This window comes from Scyliorhinus torazame, chromosome 14, assembly GCF_047496885.1.
Source record: "Scyliorhinus torazame isolate Kashiwa2021f chromosome 14, sScyTor2.1, whole genome shotgun sequence".
In the NCBI taxonomy this organism is placed as follows: domain Eukaryota; kingdom Metazoa; phylum Chordata; class Chondrichthyes; order Carcharhiniformes; family Scyliorhinidae; genus Scyliorhinus; species Scyliorhinus torazame.
In genome coordinates, this window is record NC_092720.1 from 37,904,960 (window position 1) to 37,929,183 (window position 24,224).

General features: G+C 47.3%; 1 protein-coding gene across 1 annotated transcript in view; it reads left to right on the top strand.

The window, feature by feature from the left end:
• Positions 1–24,224, top strand: part of LOC140389480 (uncharacterized) — a 147,138-nt gene that overhangs the window by 109,679 nt on the left and 13,235 nt on the right. The window contains exons 3-5 of the mRNA XM_072473611.1: positions 8,429–8,581; positions 15,570–15,718; positions 18,526–18,666. Coding sequence (XP_072329712.1) covers positions 8,429–8,581; positions 15,570–15,718; positions 18,526–18,666 — 443 coding nt within the window. The remainder of the gene's footprint in view (positions 1–8,428; positions 8,582–15,569; positions 15,719–18,525; positions 18,667–24,224) is intronic.

Sequence of the window (24,224 nt, forward strand, 5' to 3'; positions counted from 1 at the left end):
TGGCGGGAAAAATGAATCGCAACGGCTGGAAAATGTCAGCCTGTATTTAAAATTTGTGCCGCCTGTAGTGTTTAGCATTTGTGTAGTAACCGGAGTGTTGGCATACATGTTTTTAATATATCAGCTGATCTATGAGGCTGTTAATGGCAAGTTATAGGATTTGGGGCGGGATTCTCCCGCAATTGGCTGGACGCCAAGAGCGGCGCAAACCACTCCGGCGTCGGGCCAACCGGAAGTTGCGGAATCCTCCGCACTTCCGGGGGCTAGGCCGGCGGCGGAGGGGTTGGTGCTGCGCCAACCAGTAGCGAAGGTCCGGCACAAGTTGGCGCATGCGCAGAACCGCCGGATGGTTCCGCGCATGCGCACACTGTCCGGTGTGTTCCTGCGCATGCACAGGGGGGTTCTTCTCCGTGCCAGCCATGGCAGAGCCCTACAGAGGCCAGAGCGGAAGGAAGGATTGCCTCCACGGTACAGGCCCGCCCGCAGATCGGTGGGCCCCGATCGTGGGCCAGGCCACTGTGGGGGTCCCACCGCCCCCCGGGCCAGATCCCCCCCCCCCCCCCCCCCGGGCTGGATCCCCCCGCGCCCCCCCCCCCGCCCCGAGGACTCCACTAGACGGCCCACCAGCCAGGTCCCGCCATGTGGGGCCAGGTCCATTTCACGCCGGCGGGACTGGCCAGGAACTCCATCGGGGCCCGGAGAATTGTCGGGGGTCCGCTGCCAACTGCCCCCGACCGGCGCGGCATACACATCACCCCCACCCGAAAACCGGTGCTGGAGAATACGGCTGCCGGCGTCGGAGCACTGTGGCGGGATTCACGCCGCCCCCGGGGATTCTCCGACCCGGCGGGGGGGGTCGGAGAATCCCGCCCATGGTATTTTCTAAGGATGGTCTTTTATAGCAAAGCTGATGATAAGTGAATGAACGTGTTGCTTGTGAGAGGGGTGCACTGTTTTCAAAAATTTGGAAATCTGTGCACGAGATGTTCAGCGGGTGGAGAAATTCTGCTGTTATGCACGAAATGGTGAGTCGTTCGGAAAGAGTACAGAAGGTATTTGGAAGAACGTAATTTGGATTTGGGACTGTGATGCAGTTTGAGTGGAAGAATGTGCGTAGTAAAGAAGCAGGGAGGGGCAATGCGCAGTTGAGGGGATGGAGAGTATTTAGGAGATTGGAATTTTGAGTGGGTGGATGTGGGACTCTGAGATTCAAGTTGGCAAATGAACATGTTGGTGTAGTGAGTGATTGGAGAGAGAGAAACTATGGGCAGGATTCTCCCAGCCCGGGGCTGGGTCGGAGAATCTGCACAACCGGGCCACGCTGCCCCGACGCCGACGCGTTTGATGCGGCGCTAGTCGCGGGCCGCTATACGTGGCTGGTCCGCCGATTCTCCAGCCCGGATGGGCCGAGCAGCTGCTCTAAAAAGGCACAGTCCCGCTGGTGCCGTCCACACATGGTCGCAGCCGGCGTGAACTCCGCGCGCAGGGTCAGGGGGCGGCCTGTGGGGGGAGGGGGGGGGGGGGAGAGAGGGACTATAACCCCGGGAGGAGTCCTCCGATTGGGCCTGGCCCGCGATCGGGGCCCGGGATCGGCGGGCCACCCTCTCGCCCCCCGGGCCTATTTTCTTCTGCGCCGGCCCCTGAACTCCCGCGCCATGTTGCGTCGGGGCCGGCGCGTTGAGGGAGGCCACCGTGCATGCACGGGTTGGCGCCGGTGCCACTGCGCATGCCCGGATCCCGCGGCACTCAGTTCGCGCCGTGCTGGCCTCCTGTAGGGGCCAGAATCGGTACTCCCAGCGGGCCATTCACGCCCTCGTGAAACGGGATGGCATTTCCGATGGCGTGGACACTCTGCTGCCGAATGGGAGAATCCCGCCCTATATTCTAGGAGGGGATATACTTATTATAGAATCATAGAAATTGTCCAGTGCAGAAGGAGACCATTTGGCCCATCTGGTCTGCACCGACCTCACACACCCCGACACCATGCCTGTAACCCAAGAAGACCCAACCTTTTTGTTTGGACACTTTAAGGGAAATGTAGCATGGCCAATCCACTTAACCTGCACATCTTGTGCAGTTAGATGGATTGGCCATGCTAAATTGCCCTTAGTGTTCAAAAAGGTTAGCTGGGTTACGGGGATAGGATGGAGATGTGGGTTTAAGTAGACTGCCCTTTCCAAGGGTCAGTGCTGACTTGATGGGCCGAATGACCTCCCTCTGCATTGTAAATGATTCTATGATCTTTGGGCTGTGGGACGACCCGGAGGAAACCCACTCAGACACGGGGAGAATGTGCAAACACCACACAGTCACCTTAGGCCGGAATTGAACCTGGGTCCCTGGTGCTGCGAGGCAGCAGTGCTATCCACTGTGCCACCGTGCTGCATGAGTAGTTGATGGGGAATAAATTAATGAACGTAGGCAGTACGTATCGGGCTGTCAAATAGGGTTGGACGTATTCCTGGAAATTTCATCACAAGATATTGGATTTGGATTTGTTTATTGTCACGTGTACTGAGGACATCCTCTTTGTCTTCAACTGCATTGTCTTGCCACATTTGGGGGAAGTGTGTATTCGAGAAAATGGGTATTGTGGACATTAGTATTATGGAGATTTGGGGATAAAAAGATTATTCTTGTTCACATACTGCCCTGGGTACATTACCCTCAGGTATGAAAATTAGAATTATTACAGACAAGGGGAGGTGGTGGAATAATGTTTCCCCCATTTTCCTCACCTCTCGGCTGACTGCAACACAATGTATTTTTGAGAAGCATTGATAGGTTTTTGCTATGCAAACGTCTGAGATGCTCCGGAACCAAAAGTGGATAGGCAAAGGTAAGATGCAAATCAATTGTGATCGAATTGAAAGGCAGAACAAGCTAAGCGTGTAAATTTGTTCAAACACTGGCTGCGCAGCAAGTTCGTTTTGGGACTTGTGCTGAACGGTTGCTGTAACACTGTACCCTTGTCATCATGTAAGGCGATGTCCCCTTTAAGACCGGGCTTGGAACCCTGGGGGATTCCGCCCATCTGGGAGCCGTATATAAGGGGCCACCTTGTGGGCGGCGCCTCTGTTAGCACACGTCTCGGCACCAGGCTAGTTCTTAGCTTATTAAAGCCTTCTTTGCCGTTTACACTCTAAGCGTCGCTATTGAGGGTACAACAGGACTGTAGAAAGCTGGTGCAAGTAAATAATTCTTGACACGCTCAGTGTCTCTGGAAACAAAACATGTATTTGTTTTCCAAATCTCAAGTAAAATGTAAAACATATGTTAGAACAGATGCCCAGAGGGTGTTGTAAAAAGAACCCTAAGATTGGGAAAATCTCACATGAAAGGTTTTTTATATCAAAGGAAACCAAAAATGGGACACTTGTAACATTTAATTTTCTGGTTTTGAGGTGGAGACAATTACTGTAAACAACCACAAATATGGCGACGGCAATGAGAGTTTCTGTTAAAAATACTGGTCAAGTGACTTCCTTCGTTATCCGAATACTGCATGCAGCAGGTCTGTCTTTGTGCAGGAGGTTGTTGGTTGTAGAAACCCTGAGGTTTCCAGATCCAACTAGAAAATACTCGATCCCCAATAAGTCGACTTTGTAGCAATAGTAAAAGTCTGAGGTAGCATCAAGATTTTTAAACAATCAATGGGAAGAATTCAGTCACAATTCTATAAAATAGAGCCAGTGATATGAAGAAGACGTTCGGTAAGTCATCTTGCACCTTACCATTCAGTTGGCTGTGCTCGATGTAACTATACATGGCTCGCGATGTGTAACTAAAGTTAATGGCGCTGCCATTCTAACTTGGGTAGATTATAAGGTAAATCTTTTTTTAACAAACATTTTATTAAGGCGTTTATGGTTTGATAACAGAAGAAGATACAAATACAAATGTAAACCTAATTCAGTGTGTAACACATGGGGCTGGTTTAGCCCAGGCTAAACAGCCAGCTTGTAATGCAGAACAATGCCAGCAGCGCGGGTTCAATTCCCGTCCGGCCTCCCCGAACAGGTGCCGGAACATGACGACTAGGGGCTTTTCACAGTAACTTCATTGAAGATGACTTGCGACAATAAGCGATTATATTTTATTATTAACACCCCCCCCCCCAACCAACAACCATACCCCACCAACATAGCTTTTACACACAATCCCCAAGTCCCTCGATCTCCCCTCGCTGAACCCGCCTAAATTGAACTAACCTAAACTAAACTAACTCCCTCTACCCCCTTATTCCCTAACCTCCGCCCGCTTATTGTATCTGCTGAGAGTTTAGTTTTCCCAAAAGAAGTCGATAAATGGCTGCCACCTGCGGACGAACCCTAACACTCATCCTATCAGGGCGAACTTAATTTTCTCAAGCCTGAGAAACCCAGCCATGTTGCTAATCCATACCCCTGATTTTGGGGGCTCAAATTATGAGGTAAATTGATAAATTAATCAAATATTTTGAAAGTTTTGACCACTTCTTTCCATCTCTAGGGGGACTATTGGATTTACTAGCATTTCTAAATTTTGTTAATAATGGTCTTTTGTAGTCCTTGCACTTTATTCATTATCCTATGTCATCAGTGACAACAATGTGGGCAGGATTCTCTGTTTGAGAAACTAAGTTCTGTTCCCAGAGTAGAATCATTCCTGGTCTGTGCTGGCTCTAGGAGTGGCATCCAGGAACCATTCCCTCTCCCTTGCCATGCAAATTTATGCATGGCAGGGAGGAAACCCGATACCAGGCCAGCATTTTGAGTCCCCCTCCCCCTCGCAACATTACAGGTCACCCTCTCACCACAGCACGCACACATAAGGATGACCGACACCCTCCCATCAGACTCCCAACAGAAACACCCCCATCAGACACCTCAGAGACTCCCACCTCAGACACCCACCCATCTCAGAGACATGCCCATATCAGAGATTCCCTTATCTGAGGCACCCCTCAGAGACCCGCATATCAGAAACCCCCAATCGCTCCCCCCCCCTCCCCCCACCCCCATCAGTCACCTTACATGGAAGCTAAAGAGCAGTCCAGGCAGAAACATCTGGGAGGTAGGTGCTTTCAGTTCCTCTTTTTCTCAGCAGAAAGCACTTAGCTTCTTTTGAGGTGGTGAAGGTCTGTCAATCATGGCTAGATATATATAAACATTGTGATTAGATTCAAAGCAGGGTACTTGAGATGCATTCAAGCGTGAAGGGAAATGAAAATTAAAAATCCAGGCATTTGACTGCCTGGAAGTTATTACCCTGTTAATTACAACCTACAAAAAGCTATTTGTCTTCAATAGAAGCCTTGCAGATCAAAGGGTCTGAGGGGGTTTAAAGCCTTTGTGATGCGCTTTGGATTTCTGTGAAGTAACAGCTGCTGCTTTCAACATTTCTGTCTGAGGCAGCCGGTGTAAAGGGATAGGTAAGTGAAAACGCAGTGATTTTTCACTGCTTCTGCCTGGACTGCTCTTTAGCTTCCAGACAGAGATTATCATAGATTATCATATCATAGAATTTACAGTGCAGAAGGAGGCCATTCGGCCCGTCGAGTCTGCACCGACTCTTGGAAAAAGCATCCTACCCAAGGTCAACACCTCCACACTACCCCCATAACCCAGTAACCCCACCCAACACTAAGGGCAATTTTGGACACTAAGGGCAATTTATCACGGGCAATCCAACTAACCTGCACATCTTTGGACTGTGGGAGGAAACCGGAGCACCCGGAGGAAACCCACGCACACACTGGGAGGATGTGCAGACTCCGCACAGACAGTGACCCAAGCCGGAATCGAACCTGGGACCCTGGAGCTGTGAAGCAATTGTGCTATCCACAATGCTACCGTGCTGCCCTATGAGATGACTGATGGGATGTGGGGGGGGTATGATATGGGTTCTTTGATATGGGGTTCTCGGATATGGCTGTCTCTGATGAGGGGTGTTTCTGATAGGGGAATGTCTCTGATATGGGGACTCTGTCCAGGGTCTGATGGGGGGGGGGGAGATAGGGGGACTGGGGAGGTGGACAGAATTTGCATTGTGGGGCACCCTCTGATGGGCTTTGGTTAAATACTTACCCTCTTGGCCCAATGCATGGCCACTCATATCAGGGCCAAGCTTGCAAATACTTGCACCAATCCACGCCTGAATGAAACCTGGCTAAGAGGGTTGGAGCATCAACGGTCATCGCTCAATCAGGCTTGTAGCCCGTAAATTGGATGCAAGTAACCCATTTGCATCCTCTCGCAGGAACGGGGCATCTAGCATGCTGCCGCTGCTGGCGGGGGATCCGGGTGCCAATCCCGGTTTTTGCTCATCACTCGATTCTCCACCGGATTGGAAAGCCCCCCACCGGGGGCAGAGAATTCACCCCATGATGTCTAATGAATGCATCCAACTGGCTAACATATGATCCACCACTTTGGTGTCAGTGGAGGCAGGCTGTTAAGCAACCTGGGATTAGATCTTGGCTGGAATTCTTCGGCATTTCACTGGCAACAGAATTCTCTCATTACGCTGGCAGCGCATCCCCACCGTGACTTTCCCAGCGGCATGGGGTGGCATCATTGGGAATTTCCATTGACAATGCCGGGAGCAAATAATCCCGCTGGCAGCGAACAGCGCGCCACCAAGAAACATGCAGGTGGGAGGCCAGAGAATCTCACTTTGTGTGAAAGAGAAAGTTAATGTAAATAAAAATTAGTGGGAATTAAAGGACTACTGATTTGCTATCACCTGTTTTGTATCACCCCAAATATTAAACTTTACCCCCCTCTTCTGGCTTGTTGGTGGTTTCCTGTTTCTGAATTTCCTTCTGCAATTTCAAAGGCCCAATATTAAACATCCTGGATCTATGTGGGGGAGGTTGCCAGATGTTATCTGTTAGAATACAGAAAAATGTAGTATGATAACAATATTCTGCTTCTGAATAATGTGAATGTTTTCTGCATAGAAACGGATCACAAACTGGATTATTAAGAAAATCAGCAAAATTGGTTGGTTGTGGAAAGAAAACCAATAAATAAGTGGATAAACATTTAATAATGTAATGGTTTGGTAAGTAATAGAAATGTCCAGGAAGCACACATGAAATTGTGGTCATGGTATTGCTACAACTCCCTGGGCTACTGCCCGGTCAATTCCAGCCCCACTTGACCCGGAGTCGCAACACAAGTGAAATTAGATTTATTTAAGAGGTCTTTGGTTGAGTCCAATAAACTACCGTCACCAGCTTTGTAACTTTAAAACACAAGTAACCTTTTATTTTGAATAGTATCTTTAATTACACAGACAGAAAATGTAGTTGTCTATCTACTACTCATTTCCAAACCCTTTTCCCTCCACTTTTCTAACTCGCCCCATTCTTTACACAGACTCAGACAAACCACATAGAGGGGGAAGGGTGGTGGAAAGGGAAAGAAATATTAATAAGATAAAAGCATAGGGATCTTTGATTCACAGCGATGATGTCCAGCCAATGTTTCTCTGAAGTTCAGGCTTCTGGTTTCGTCCTTCCTTTCTTGCAGGCTTGATATGATCTTCTCAGGCCAGGTCGTTTACTTTCCCTGCAGACCCAGCATCCTTTCAGGTTTACAGCAAAGGATATGCTGGACACTCACTGCTTTCAAAACAATAGATCAGTTATTTTACTTCAGCTCCTGAAGAACAAAAAGCTGCTGGTTACGATATGCTTAAAAGATCTTCAGCTTCTACCGACAGATAGCAGACAACAGGCAGCAGAGTGAAAAAAGCTCCTTTAACCTCTGAGGTCCGATCACTTCTGGAAGGTTCTCTCAGAAAATTCACCCTGCAGGAACCAATCATTGACTGTTGTCAGGCAGAACACTGTCCCTGGCCAACCCATTGCTTGCCAGTTAACCAATCAAACCGATTCACTCCAAAACTGGTTCCTCCCTCGCACCCACTTCCCTAGGCTCTCCAATCCTTCCCTGTCCAAAATCTACTTGGTGCCGAAATGTCTGGCTACTCCTTCTCCCAAAATCAAAGTCTAAGACTACAGTATCCTGGCAAGCCAGCTGTTTTAAACTTTGAGCCTTCTGCTTTCCTCCCTCTACTTAAAGGCACATCCCAATTATTGATCCATGGACCAAATCAATAAAATAAAATAAGTGGGAACAAAGGAAATAGACGGGAAGGACTTTTGCAGTATCATTACAACTGAAATATGCAGAAGGTTATGCAAAAATCTCATTGGAACAAAAAAAAATCACAGAAGTCTTGAAATGTATTCACAGTGAGGTTTAAGAAAAAGATTAAATTGCAAGGAAGTAGAAGAGGATGACAAAAATGTGGATTTTTTTTAGCATAATGAAATTTGACATTGTAGACTCCGTGTTAATGTACATAAAGTGTGGATCAAGTGTTAATTGGAGTAGAAGATGTTATTGTCTAATTATTTCTGGTTGCTTTCTAGTTCATTCTTGCACCCCCTGAGACAACTGCAGGTGATTTACCACCAGTCATTCTGAAGCCATTGCTAACGACAATCCGAGATGAACGCTACATGTATGGAAAAGAATTGTGTGTCTGGCACATTGCTCTTAACAACCAAGATGTAGCAAATTTAGTAAGTAATCGTACTCATTTTAATGGCAATTTGAGACTACGTAGACATGTGTTTTCTGTGATGGAGGGCATTTAAATTCAGGGGGTGGCAAGCAACTACCTTCCCATCCTACCCTGGGCTGCCTCCCGAAGGTAGGTGGGCAATGCTGAACTTGGCAGCACAACGGCCATTTCAAATAAATAATTAGGGTTCAATTGAGCTTGTTACCAAGCCAATTGACATGCAGAATATGCTGCTCATACCATAGAACAGTCGGCATGGGCTTGCGAACGGGAGTGGACAAAACATTTTTTTAAAAACAAACTGATTGCAATGCGGGAAGGAAGGTTGGGTCGTCCTTTGGAAGCTCTCTGTGCTCACCGGGGCACCAGCTCCCAAGATGATAGCTTCTCCTGTGCCCCCTCGCACCCACTTCCCTAGGCTCTCCAATCCTTCCCTGTCCAAAATCCCAGATTTTACTTTCCCTGTTGACAATGTCTCCTTCACCTGTGGACTTGCTGGAAGTCACAGAAGCCCCCATTACTGTATTCTGGTGCTGCTGAGCTAACCAAAGCCAACCAGATTGCCTGTAAGTTCTCAAGGGTAGTGATGCGACCATCAATTCACTCGAGACAAGAGAAGTAAACCGTACCTTTAATCAACTTAGAACAGTGCCTACCTGCGACTGAGCCAATACTGAGAATCGCCTACAGGTCATCGTGGATAGCCCGTAGTCGGTTATCTTGCGCCCTGGCGCATCTGGCAAGGGGCTGGTTTAGCTCACTGGGCTAAATCGCTGGCTTTTAAAGCAGACCAAGGCAGGCCAGCAGCACGGTTCAATTTCCATACCAGCCTCCCCGAACAGGCGCCGGAATATGGCGACTAGGGGCTTTTCACAGTAACTTCATTGAAGCCTACTTGTGACAATAAGCGATTTTCATTTCATTTCATTTCATGTGCCGCGGGACAGGGCATCTGGGGGCTCATTAAGCTTCCCAGGACGATATACTATATTGTAATTATAGGTGGAGAGTTCGATCCTCCACCTCAAGATCTTATCGTTCTTGATTTTGCCCCGCTGCATATTATCGAACATGAAGGCTACCGATCGTTGGTCGGTGACGAGGGTTAACCTCCTATCAGCGAGGTAGTGCCTCCAGTGCCGTACGGCTTCCCTGATGGCTTGGGCCTCTTTTTCGACTGAGAAGTGCCGAATTTCGGAGGTGGTGAGGGTGCGCGAAAAAAACGCTAACGGTCTGCCTGCTTGATTGACCTGAGTGACCTCTGATACGTCGCTCTCCACCTGGAAGGGGACGGACTCGTCCATCGCGTGCATCGTGGCTTTGGCGATGTCCGCCTTGATGCAGCTGAAGGCCTGGCGGGCCTCAGTCGCCAGTGGGAAGAGGTGCCCGCCTTGATTGTGGGCGGGCTTTGTCCGCATAGTTAGGGACCCACTGGGCATAATATGAAAAGAACCCGAGGCACCTCTTCAGGGCCTTGGGGCAGTGGAGGAGGGGGAGTTGCAGGAGGGGGCGCATACGGTCGGGGTCGGGTCCTAGAACTCCATTTTCCACGACGTAGCCGAGGACGGCTAGTCTGGTTGTGCGGATAACACATTTCTCCTTGTTATACGTGAGGTTTAGGGTTTGGGCGGTTTGGAGAAATCTGTGGAGGTTGGCGTCGTGGTCCTGCTGATCATGGCTGCAGATGGTGACATTGTCCAAGTACGGAAATGTGGCCCGCAGCCCGTACTGGTCCACCATTCAGTCCATTGTTCTTTGGAAGACCGAAACCCCGTTCGTGACGCCAAAGGGGACCCGGAGGAAGTGGAAAAGGCGGCTGTCTGCCTCAAAAGCCGCGTAGTGGCAGTCCTCCGGGCGGATTGGGAGCTGATGGTATGCAGACTTCAGATCCACCGTGGAGAACACCCGATAGTGTGCGATCTAGTTTACCATGTCTGCAATCCGGGGAAGGGGGTAGGCATCGAGTTGCGTGTACCGGTTTATGGTTTGGCTGTAATCTACAATCATCCAGTTCTTTTCCCCGGTCTTGACGACCACCACCTGAGCTCTCCAGGGGCTATTGCTGGCCTCGATGACTCCCTCCCGCAGGAGTCGCTGGACCTCAGACCTGACAAAAGTCCTGTCCTGTATGCTATACCGCCTGCTTCTGGTGACGACTGGTTTGCAGTCGGCGGTGAGGTTTGCGAAGAGTGGGGGAGGGTCGACTTTTAGGGTTGCGAGGCTGCATATGGTGAGTGGGGGTAGGAGCCCCCTGAACTTTAGGGTTAGACTCCTGAGGTTGCATTGGAAATCTAGTCCCAATAGGAGAGGAGCGCAGGGGTCTGGGAGCACATATAATTTTTAATTGCTGTACTCGGCGCCCAGTATTGCGGTAGTGCACCCTCGGATTTTCACCGAGTGCGACCCAGAGGCGAGGGAGATGGTTTGGTGCGCCGGGAAGATTGGGAGCGAGCAGCGTCACACCATGTCCGGGTGAATAAAGCTCTCTGTGCTCCCGGAGTCGAAAAGGCAAGGCGTCTCGTGCCCTTACCCAGTCATCATGGAGCTCCGGAGGTGCTTGGGTCGCGACTGGTCCAGGGTGACCGCGCTGAGTTGCGGGTAGCCGGCGTGGTCGGAGGAGCTGGGGCGGTTCCGCGATAGGCCGCCCTTGTTGATCATACGCGTCGTGCGGCATGGCAGATGGCGGCCCCCATGGATCGCATGTGGCCAGCCGCGTGGGGGAGGATGGCCAAGAAGGCGGCCCCCGTGAGTTGCATGTGCTGTGAGGGCTGGAAGATGGCTGCCCCCACGGATAGCAGGAGGCTGATGACGCGTCTAGAGGGGGTGGAGTCGGCAGACCCGCTGCCACACTGCGGGGTCTGTGGGCCTGTAAGTCTGAGGATCGGGCCTGTGAGTTAGAGTTCTTGGACCTGGCCAGCCAGACTTTGGCGAAATGTCCTTTTCTCCCACAGCTGCTGCAGTTCGCGTTACGGGCCGGGCAGTGCTGCCAGGGGTGTTGGGACTGGCCGCAGAAATAGCAGAGTAGCCCCCCATGGTGGGCGGACGGCCGCACGGCACAAGCCTGGGGTAGTCTTTGATCGGGGGTCCACGAGGGGGTCGTATGGTCAGTCGGGAATGCATTAAGGCTCTGGAACGCTATTTCCAAAGAGGAGGCTAACTTTACCGCCTGATCCAGGTCCAGGGCCCCATTTTCGAGTCGGCGTTGTCTCACGTAGTTGGACTGGACTCCCGCCACGTAGACGTCTCGGACGGCGAGTTCCATATGTTGAGTGGCCGTAACGGCCTGGTAGTTGCAGCTGCGTGCGAGGGCTTTGAGGTCACGTAGGTAGTCTTCTAGCGATTCCCCAGGGCGCTGGTGGCGAGTGGTGAGGAAGTGTCGCGCGTAGACCTTGTTCACGGGCAGTACATAGAGGCGTTCGAGCATCGCGAGGGCATCTGCATAGGAGGAGGCCTCGTCGAGTTGAACAGAGATTCGATGGCTCACCCGTGCGTGGAGGTGGCTCAGCTTCTGTTCGTCGGTGACGGAAGGCGTGGAGGAGGCTGTGAGATAGGCCTTGAAGCAGCGGAGCCAGTGCGAAAAAATGTATTTTGCCTCCGCGGCCTGCGGATCGAGTTCCAGTCGGTCAGGTTTGAGGACCAATTCCATAGTTGCGTTTAAGTTGATTAAATTGATGCGACCATCAATTCACTCGAGACAAGAGTAGAAGTGAACCGTGGCTTTAATCAACTTAGAACAGTGCCTACCTGCGACTGATCCAATACTGAGAACCGCCCACAGGTCTACTGCTCTTTATGCCTCCCTTCAAGGGGAGGAGCCATGGGCGGAGCCCATACATGCCCCAACATGTTCCCCTATGGATAATGCCATACAATGGCCCATAGATGGAGCCCACAAGGGCAACAGCATAGCACAGATACAAATACAAGGGCAAAGCATGGTACAGATACAATGGTGGCTTATTGGTATAATACATCCACCACAGGTAGGGCTTCCTCCCAGTGAGAGATTGATGTCCCACTCTCATCATCTTGTTCATTCTGCCCTCAGCACGGTGGCACAGTGGTTAGCACTGCTACCTCACAGCTCCAAGGAAACGGGATCAATTCCGACCTTGGGTGACTCTCTGTGTGGAGTTTGCACATTCGTCCCGTGTCTGCGTGAGTTTCCTCCTGGTGCTCTGGTTTCCTCCCACAGTCAAAATATGTGCAGGTTAGGTGGATTAGCCGTGCTAAATTGCCCCTTGGTGTCCAATTGGTTAGGTAGGTTTACAGGGATAGGCCAACAGAGTGGCCCTAGTTAGGGTGCTCTTTCAGAAGTTCTGCGCAGATTCGATGGGCCAAATGGCCTCCTTCTGCACTGTAGTGACTCTATAATGTTATTCCTGTGGGATGGCCTTTGTTTAACGTGAGTCAACTGGCGTGCAACATTTCTTCTAGGGGTCAAACAATATGCTCCCCCGTTAACTACAGCCCCATATTTCAGAATCTACTGCAAGGTCAACGATTTGTGTGTGTAAGGTAATTAAATCCAATCCTTCAACAATGGTACAGAATGCAGAAATATAAATGTAATCAATCACCTACAAGCACTGATACTTTCACAAAAGTAACTTTCGCAACTCAAGCAACGATATTCCTATCATGTTGAAGCCACTGGTTTGTGGGGGCCTGAGTGGAGAGAGTACACGTTAAATTAATAAACATGGGCATCATGGTGCCATAGACTTGACCGGGTATTGAACTGTGACATCTTGGTATTTGTGAATTTACAAAAAACTATTTAGAGGTAAATGTTTTGTTCCAGCCCGTCTCGGAGCATGTGGGACTGGAAATTCGGTTCTTAGACTTTTAATAATCTCCTGCAGAATGAAAAGTCCAAGTGCACCCCCCTACATTTCCCACCTGTTGGGGTTGGTGGAGTGTGAGATGGGAATAGTTATTACCAAATGATTCAGTTAGGCACGAACTTCCACTTATATCACCAAATAAAGATTATTATTATCATTACCAGTAATAATTCTCAAAAATGACTTGAAGCGTCTGTCTTTCACAATTTTACCAGTGATTTAGGCTGAATTGTGACTTCCTTTCCAATGTTTTTCAATGAACCTGAATTCCTCACCAAATTTGCCACATGTTAAGCTTTTCTTTGATTAATCCATGGGATGTAAGCATCGTTGGCTAAGCCTGCACTTGTTGCGCATCACCAATTGCCGCAGTGAGCCACCTCCCTGAACCTATGTGGCATAACTGCTGTCAAAGGAGCCTTGGCGTGTTGCTGCAGTGCATCTCGTGGAGCTTCCAGACACACATATCTCAATGGTGCAAAAACCCAGACTATAATGTTGCTTCTGACTGCAAATTGTGCAGTCAATCAACCTATACGCAGGCAAAGTCATATAAGGCGATGGTAACTGCATATCTGCAGTATTTGCAATGCAAAAACTAGTGGTGCCTTTCAAATGCTTCACTCAATCTAGAATTCAGATCGCAGTATTTTAACATTAAAATTGTTGATGTCGATGATCAATAATCCATCAAAACCATGTTTAAAAAAAGTCCCAGCACAGCCAAGATCTCCTGCTCACTTAGATTGCCACTTCTTTGTGTGTCTTCTACATTTATAAAGGAGATGCGTCCAGGTTCTCCACTGGTCCATGCATTGCCTGACTTGGTGCGAGGGGAATGTCCATATTGCAAATTGCTAGCAGAAAGAATGTTATTTGCTGTGTCTGCATTACTTCTGATTTTCCTTATTGCAAGTTTCTGATTTCAGTCTCACTTTCGCACACCTCATGGTAGCTGGTGTTCATTGTAAATTTGTTGAGTTCAGGATACAGATGTTGGTCATGAATACCACATACCCCAAAAAGATTAAGGAAAGATGTAGGAGTTAAGTCCCCTTTCCTTTTAATTAAAAGATAAGTAGATTCTCAATTTTGTTTTAAGATACAAAGGAGTTTGGTCTTGATTGTGTCGATGACTGTGTCATATCAAGGTAAATGGGTTAGCAGATAACAAATATGTTGTCACCCGGGTTCGATTCCCGGCTTGGGTCACTGTCTGTGCGGAGTCTGCACGTTCTCCCCATGTCTGCGTGGGTTTCCTCCAGGTGCTCCGGTTCCCTTCCACAAGTCCCAAAAGATGTGCTTGTTAGGTAAATTGGACATTCTGGATTCTCCCTCAGTGTACCCGAACAGGAGCCGGAGTGTGGCGACTAGGGGATTTGCACAGTAACTTCATTGCAATGTTAATGTAAGCCTACTTGTGACAATAATAAAGATTATTATTGTTTATCTCCTGGACTGATTCTGATCATCGAGAGGAGCAGAGAGAAGCTTTCCAGTGTAGTTTGAATTTTCATCATTAACCATGGATTTTTCTCTCTTTGCCTCTGTCAGGAGATGACATATCTCCAGAGAGGCGAGGAAGTGTCTAATCGAGATACCCTACCATCATGAAAATAGGCCAGGTTTAGTGGACCAAGTGGTCTTCTCGTGCCTGTGTTTGTATTCATTATTGACCTTTATAAAATTAAAGGGAACCGTGCATCTTATATTCATACTTTTTTTTTAAATTTAGATTACCCAATTCATTTTCTCCAATTAAGGGGCAATTTAGTGTGGCCAATCCACCTACCCTGCACATCTTTGGGTTGTGGGGGCGAAACCCACACAAACACAGGGAGAATGTGCAAACTCCACACGGCCAGTGATCCAGAGCCAGGATCGAACCTGGGACCTCGGCGCCGTGAGACAGCAGGGCTAACCCACTGCGCCATCGTGCTGTCCATACTTTTTAATTCATTAAAATAATCCCCTCCACCTCCCTGGCACAGGCATGTTGTGGGAATTCTGAAGCCTTCATTTGTTTTCGTAAGTGAAATGCATAAAACTACAAAAAGACTCTTGTTTCTTAGCTTCAAGTAACCTTTAAAAGTAATTGTTAACAGCTTGCCTTTTATCCTGTTCATTGTAACTCTATAGGCAATAGTTCTGGAACTCCGCGGACGAACATCCTATCCATTTTCCAAAATAGAGCTGTTGGATTGTGGAATAGATACATGGTCAATAGAAAGGCTTGGGAAGGCTGTCAGTTCTAGTGCATTGACTTGCATTGTTCTAGATTATAACGAGTAAGTATATGCTGTGGGATTCTCCATCGGTGGGATCCTCCGCTTCGCCGGCAGCGCTACCACACACGTGGGTTTCCCAACGGTGTGGAGTGGCCACGATGGGAAACCCCATTGGCTGGCTGTGGGAACGGAGAATCCTGCTGCCAGGGGGGGGGCGCACCGCGCCGGAAAATGGGGTAGCGGGATGGAGAATCCCACCCATGGCCTGCAGGTCATAAAACTTTTAATTTTAAAATATAAGCCATTGCAATATTGCTTAAACTGTTAATATTCCCAACTGGTCACGTGTAATAATCTGAAAAAGACTCCTAACATCAGGACTGGTTCTCAAATGTGGCAATCACTGTCACTGTTTTTGCCTGTGGAATGTCACCTTATCCCTGCAACAAACGTGGCTGGAACAGGTACAATGAACTGTAGTGGTGTTTGGTCTTTGCCCAACCCCCAAATTTCCCATATCACACAGTGCACTTCATACACCTTTGGTCATCAAAAGTCAATATGGCAAATAGTGTGCAGGCTCTCCTCCCCTGTCCTCAGGAATGACTAACCCCTTGAATCCGAGACTAAAGAAGGTGCCCCTCAAATCGCCATCCCCATTTATTTCAATGTTTGCAAATTTGCACGAACCACTTATTTCAATCTCTCTCATTGCTTGTGGGATGAGCACAGGATGAGTGGAAATGTGAAGGGGAGGCTGTGCCGCCTTTCAGGCCCCCTGTGCTCATTGGAGGCCCCTGCCAAGATAGATCACCCCTGTGAGTTATCCCTCTCTCCACACCCTGACCAACTCTGTAGAGAAGAGGTGAAAAGCTGAAGGATAGGGAAGGTCAGTCACCCAAGTCTGAAGGATCTGAGTCATGTTGTTTGATCACAAAGTGCTTAAAGAGCTCAAGTGGATCAAGTAACCATGATGACAGAATCAGTGGGAGGGATTGAGATGAGCTGAAGTCAGTGGAGATCTTAAGAACAAGAGAGGTCCAGAATCATTTATTTGAGCCAGATTCATCGCAGGACAAAGTTAAAGATGAGAGATAGCCAATTATACATATTGGCATCAGAGCTCTCCTAATAGCTGAGTGAGTTTTTAGCTGCCGCCGGTACAGGAGAGTTGGCTGTCACCGTTGCAAAAGCTCTAAATGACAATATCTTGGAGAAGGTTTATATTGGTTTCATTGCAGTCTGGTAAGCAGATTACTGCAATTTCCATCAAATTTTCCAACTGTACCAAGGCCAGTTATATAATACTGTGCAATGTGACCCTATTGGTATGTGTCTGAGTGCACCGTACTACCTTCAAGTATAGTCATTGTCAATTGCCTGGTTCAGTACATACTGTCATTCAACAGGCTATGGTGGTGAGGATATGAAAGGGCATCATCAGGTGATGCATTCTTGGCTTGCTGTGATACCTTCTGGTGTTTATCTTGCACAGTTCCAAGAATGCCTATGGAAGTATTCTTGTTCTTCTTAACCCCCTCCCAGATTCTGCCCCCTGAAAATTTTGAGTAACTAACATTGATTTCCTCAGTGACAGACATGTGACCTGTTCTGGGAATTACCAGCAATGGAAACAGACAAAAGTCTGCCATAGGTGCGGGGAAAGAATTGGGGCATTTCACCATCATCTGAGGATTCACTGCTTTCCTTTAAGATATTTATTGTCTTTGGAACGAATTGGGAAAGATGGATGAAAGTTAATCACCTGTTAAGATGTGAAGGACGTTATTCATTGAACCACTTAGGGCTGCTCCTATATAATAATGTAGGACTGCTCCAAAAACAGGCTAGTTTATGTAGATCAAAACAGCTAAGAGTTATGGCTGCAGGACATTCTTTATATGACCATTAACGTCATACAGTGCTATGAGCTGGTTAACACTAAACAATAATAGCTTCAAACTACCTTCAGCACGTAGAGGCATTTTAAAACAATATGCTGTTTTTTAATTCAATTCTTTAAAAATGGGATTATCCCTCATGTTAGTATTCTGTTCCCAGGCACTATTTACTCATTACTGTCAGAAATGTATCAGAACAACAAATTTCAGAAATGAATTTGATTAAATTACCAAGTATTTAGAATTATTATTACAAAAATAGGCATTTGTTTGAAGAAGCCCATTGTGGTATTTATGGCTCTAGAGTCTCCTCCCAACTCCCTGCTTCAGCTAACTCCATCAACATACCTTTCTATTCCTTTTTCTCATATATCCTTATCCAACTTCCCCTTGAATGCACCAATGCTATTCATCTCAACTACTGATAGCAAGTTCCACATTCCAACCACTCTCTCGGTAAAGACGTTTCTCCTGAACTCCCTCTTTGATTTATTCACAATTATCCTGTACTTGCAGTTGTTTTTGTTCTAGCCCAATATATCTGGCCTAAGAATAAACAGAGAATTGAAAGTACTGTCTTGTAACTCATACCTCCGAGCAATGTCAAGGCCCTAATACCAACTCAGTTAAGAAATGGTTAGGTGCCCCAATGGGAAGATAGCAGGCCTCATTGAATATTGAGATTGAATGGGCTAAGAGATTATGTTCATCTGACCCATTTTATAATGTACATATTTGAATGTAGTTATTAATCTGGAGTATATTGATCTTTAATATGAACTTGGTTGCAAAAGAAGAATGCTTACCGTAAACTTAATTTTGATTTCTAAATTTATTTAAGTAAAAATTAAATCAGCCTTATTATTTGGAACATTCAACTGTTTCTTCTGACAAGCAAATGGTCATACAAGTCGGAGTATAAATATGTTTCCTCTCATACATTAGTAACAAGTTTATTATTTTCAGGTTTCTTGATGAAGGGCTCAGGGGCCTCTGCTGTGGACTAAAGGAGAACTGTCAGCTATTAACACTAAGCTTGTGTTACTGCAATCTGGGACCTCCGAGTGGATCATTGTTGGGAGAACTTGTCGCCAAATCTGCCATTCGGTAATCTGAATTATTCTGGGCGATGTAAGCCTTGCAGATAGCCTATTTTAGCTTCGGCAACATAAATGATTTGTAAATCACAGTAACAGAACTGTGGCTATTACTTTATGCAAAATCACAGAATCGCAGGTATTGCAGTGCGGAGGGAAGCCATTTGGTCCATCATATCTGCACCGTCTCTCCAAATGTACATTATGGCTTATGTCATTCTCCTGCCTTTTCCCTTTCCCCTTCCACCTTGTTTCTGTTCAAATAATCATCTTGAATGCCTCGATTGAACCTGCCTCCACCACACTTCCAGGCAGTGCATTCCAAACCTGAAACATACACTCATAATACGAGAAAGCTCTTTCTCACATTAACTTTGGTTCCTTTGCAAAGCATTTTAAATCTGCACCCTCTTGTTCTCGATATTTTTACAAGCAGGAACAGTTTCTCCCTATCTACTCTGTTCAGCCCCCTCATGATTTTGAACATCTCTATCAAATCTCCTCTTAGTTTTCTTCTCTCCAAGGAGAACAGTCCCAACCTCTCCAATCTATCCCTATAGCTGAAGTTTCTCAAACTTGGAATCGTTCTTGAAACCTCGCCTGCACTCTCTCCAATGCAGTCACATCCTTTGTGTAGTGTGGCACACAGAACTGTACATAATATTCCAGCTGAGGTCGAAATAGTGTCTTGTATAAGTTCAGCATAACCTCCTTGCTCTTGTACTCTATGTCCCTATTAATAAAGCCCAGAATACTGTATGCTTTTTAAAACTAAATTTAGAGTACCCAATTCATTTTTTGCAATTCAGGGGCAATTTAGCGTGGCAATCCACCCACCCTGCACATTTGGGTAGTGGGGGCGAAGCCCACACAGACACGGGGAGAATGTGCAAACTCCACACGGATAGTGACCCTGAGCGGGGATCAAACCTGGGACCTCGGCACCGTGCGAAAACTGTATGCTTTAACTGCTCTCTCCACCAGTCCTGTCACCTTCAATAATCGCTGCATATATACACCCAGGTCCCTGTACTCCTGCTCCCACTTCAAAACTGTATCCCTTATTTTATATTGTCTGTCCATGTTCTTCCTGCCAAAGTGCATCAACGCAAACTTAAATAGAGGTGTTTGCAACATTCTGACAATTTGTCACAGCATGCAAAAGTCTGTAATGGGAGTGAGGGGAAAACCATGCATCCCATTCATTGCCTCCACAGATCACGCACAATTAGTTCTGCCATGCAACCTGCCCTGTGCATCCGGTCCCTGAAGAGAGCCAACTAACAAACTACTTCCGTAAAAATCAAGTGGTGTGCACTTTCATCCTGATCCTCAAAGGTAAACAAGTCCACACACCTCGAAAATACCTGCATCCCACTGTCTATGCTAAGCAGTTGCAACTGGAGAATGTCAGAAAGAAAGAATAACTTGCATTTACATAATGCCTTTTGTCATGTGAGAGTACCTTTAAGAAATGGGTGTTTATAAATGGGTGTGTATATAGATATCTGTTGTGAGAGTACCTTTAAGAAATGGGTGTTTACTACTGCAGTGATGTCAGAGAGTGGGTGGAGCTGGGCTGTCTCAGCTTTTTACTTTCGTTTTTGAGCCGGCTGCAGGGTGTGTTTTAGTTTCGTTTTCAGTGTTGGAGCTGAAGCCAGACTAAGCAGGTGTACTGCTGTTCTCTCTGCCATGAAAAGACTATCTCTTGATCATTTGGTGAATTCAGAATTATAAATGTTTTCAGTAGTGACTTTAACCTGATCTGCTTCTGATAAAGGTTTTGTTTTTAAGTCGTATGGATGTTAAAAAGGAAAGCTTAAAGGTTTACTTAGTGTTGTAGTCTTTGGGGGTTGTATTTGAATTGATGGTTGCTAAGATGTTCACTGTATGTTTTAAAAAGGTTAACTTGAGTTCATAGAATAAACATTGTTTTGCTTTTAAAAAGTAGTTTTCCATTTCTGCTGTACCACACCTGTAGAGTGGGCCGTGTGCTCCCCATTTCACAATCTATTAAAAGTTGTGGGTCAAGGGAACTCCATGGTACACTTTGGGGTTCTCTAAACCCTGGCCCATAACACTTTCATGACACAAGGACATCCTAAAGTGTTTTGCAGCCAATTAAGTACTTTTGAGCCCACCTCAAAAACCCATGACCACCACCACCTGGAAGGACAAGGGCAGCAGATACATGGGAACATTACCACCTGGAACCTCCCCTCCAAGTCACTCACCATCCTGACTTGGGACTATAGTGCCATTCCTTCACTGTCGCTGGGTCAAAAATCCTGGAGCTCCTTCCCAAACAGCACTGTGGGTGTACCTACGCCATAGCGACTGCAGCTGTTCAAGAAGGCAGCTCATCACCACCTTCTCGAGTGTAATCAGGATTGGGGAACAAATGCTGCCCTAGCCAACAATGCCCACATCCCATAATTTAATTTTTTTAACGTAAGAAACATGATAGCCAATTTGCACCCAAAAGGTCACGAAGAGGCAATGACATTTCTTCTAAAATTTACCTCGGGTCCGGTAGTGGTGTCCATTTTGAGGATTTGGAAGCAGCTTAGACAACATTTTAAGTTCGACTCCATGTCGTTGTTAACTCATATTTTTAGTAATCTCTTTGTGCCAGTGCGCTTAGATTCAACATTCGAGTCATGGTGGGAGGAGGATCTGGAGAGGTTTGGGGACCTGTTTGTGGAGAGTAGGTTTGCTGGTTTTGAGGAGCTGTTGGACAAATTCTAATTCCCAGGACTAATTTATTTAGGTATTTCCAGGTTCACAATTTCTTGCATCAGGAGTTTTCTTAATTTCCCTCGGCGCCTTTGCTCTCTCCCTTGAATAGGATTTTATCTCTGGCCAATGTGGGTGAGGGGAAGATTGCGGACATTTGTGGCCAGATCCTGTCGACGGAGCGGGCTCCGTTGGATGAGGTGAAGTGGGAGAGTGAATTGGGTCTGGTTTTGGATGGAGTGGGTGTGTGGAGTGAGGCTCTTCACAGAGTCAAGTCCGCCCCCTCGTGTGCTAGGCTCAGCTTGATTCAGTGCAAGTGGTGCACAGAGCGCATATGACCAAGGCGAGGGTCAATGTTTTTTTCTTGCGGGTGGAAGATAGGTGCGAGGGTTGTTCTCGGGAGTCCGGCATATCATACCCACGTGTCCTGGTTATGTCCTAAGCTTGAAAGCTTCTAGGTCTCCTTCTCTAGCACCATGTCAGAGATTCTTGATCTTGAGCTAGAGCCTTGTCGGCTAATGGCTATTTTCGGGGTCTCAAACTCGCCGGTGCTGCAGAAGGGGCGAAGTGGGTGTCCTCACCTTTCCCCCGTTGATAGCCCGGAGGCAGGTTCTGCTTGGGTGGAGCTCTCCTACTCTGTCCATTGCAGTGTAAATGTAAGCCTACTTTTAATTTTTAATAACCTTTATTGGCAGAAGTAGGCTTACATTAACACTGCAATGAAGTTACTGTGAAAAGCCCCTCGTCGCCACATTCCAGCGCCTGTTCAGGTACAGAGTGAGAATTCAGAATGTCCAATTCATCTAACAGCACATCTTTCGGGACTTATGGGAGGAAACCGGAGCACCTGGGGGAAATCCATGCAGACACAGAGAGAACGTGCAAACTCCACATAGGCAGTGACCCAAGCCGGGAATCGAACCTGAGATCCTGGCCCTGTGAAGCAACAGTGCTAACCACTCTGCTACCGTACTTGTGACACTAATAAAGATTATTGTTATTATTATTACTGGTTCATTTGTAAGGATATGGCATTTCAAGATGTGTTCACTGACCTTAACCATTCATGCGAGGTCATTTAACTTCTTGCAACACTGCATTCATGTCCTCTTAGCCAGACTGCTGGCATTTGCCACAAAGTTATTTGCTCCCAGTGCCTTCTGCCTGTCTATTGGGTCTCCTGGGCCTCTCTAGATATAAAAGCTCTCTTCTCCCATCCATCTCCTGCACCACAAGACCATAAGACCATAAGACATAGGAGCGGAAGTAAGGCCATTCGGCCCATCAAGTCCACTCCACCATTCAATCATGGCTGATTTCAACTCCATTTACCCGCTCTCTCTCCATAGCCCTTAATTCCTCGAGAAATCAAGAATTTATCAACTTCTGTCTTAAAGACACTCAACGTCCTGGCCTCCACCGCCCTCTGTGGCAATGAATTCCACAGACCCACCACTCTCTGGCTGAAGAAATTTCTCCTCATCTCTGTTCTAAAGTGACTCCCTTTTATTCTAAGGCTATGGCCCCGGGTCCTAGTCTCCCCTACTAATGGAAACAACTTCCCTACATCCACCCTATCTAAGCCATTCATTATCTTGTAAGTTTCTATTAGATCTCCCCTCAACCTCCTAAACTCCAATGAATATAATCCCAGGATCCTCAGACGTTCATCGTATGTCAGGCCTACCATTCCTGGGATCATCCGTGTGAATCTCCGCTGGACCCGCTCCGCTGGACCCATGGCCTCCATTGCTGTGTTAAAAGAACACTGGAGCATGCTACCTTCACCATCACACCATTTTCACTCATCTTCCTGCTCAGAATGGTTTTCCCAGTGACATGCGGCAACAGCTGCAGCCACAATTCCCCTTGCATCTAAGTAGTGTAGTCTAGCTTAGTGCCAGCCACATTCAAACTTGCGGCCTCCTGCTGTGGCCTACAATTACTCAGCAGCATTTCTACTGCTTGATTGCAGGCAGCTATTTACAATCTGCCTGCAGCAAAATGAATGACTGCGGATTGACCACAACACTGCCATCTCCATGCCAGTTTCAGACTTATCTAATTTTCCTTCAAGATATTTGGTCTACCTTGTGGCAGCATGTTCTTTGTCTAATCTCATCCCTGTCCTTGGGAAAGACTTAAGAAAATATGAGTTGGCTATGTTCAATTCAGGAATCTACTATCAAAAAATTACGCAGACCGCTCAGAGGAAGATCAAGCAAACCTCAAGTGGCCTGCGAGCTGTTAACTACTTTTCAGAACAATTAGTCGTCTAGATGCCACGATCATCATGCTTGGAAGAATCTGTGAGGTCTTTGCTTTCACTTCTGGAGTCCTGTTCCACAGATCGATGCCTTTCTAAGAATAGTAAAATCGCATTTCCAGCCTTTAATTCTACCTGGCCCCGTTATCTAAAACACCTTTGACCGCGATTTAGCGGCCGTGCCAGCTGCAGGCGCAAATCCCATAATCGCCGCTAAATCTCATGAGAGGCCAAAAATGGGATTTGCGCCAGTGAGATTTCTGAACGCGAACCTCCCAGCCCCCCTCTGATGACAGGTTCACGCTGAGGCAGGTCTGATTAGCATATACTAGAATATATTTTAATCTCATTAGTGGTCTTAACGCTGCTGCATCTGCTCTCAGTGCATTATTCCACCCACCTGGCGTGACGTCATGCCAGGGCGAACAACTACTGGTTTTCAAAAACACAAATCAGCTGTGATGATCATGCCGGGGGCGCAGAGGTAAGTATAGCCCCTGGATGCTGAGGGACAACCCGGACAGTGCCCTTGCACTGCTCCCTGGTACCCTGGCACTGCCAACGTG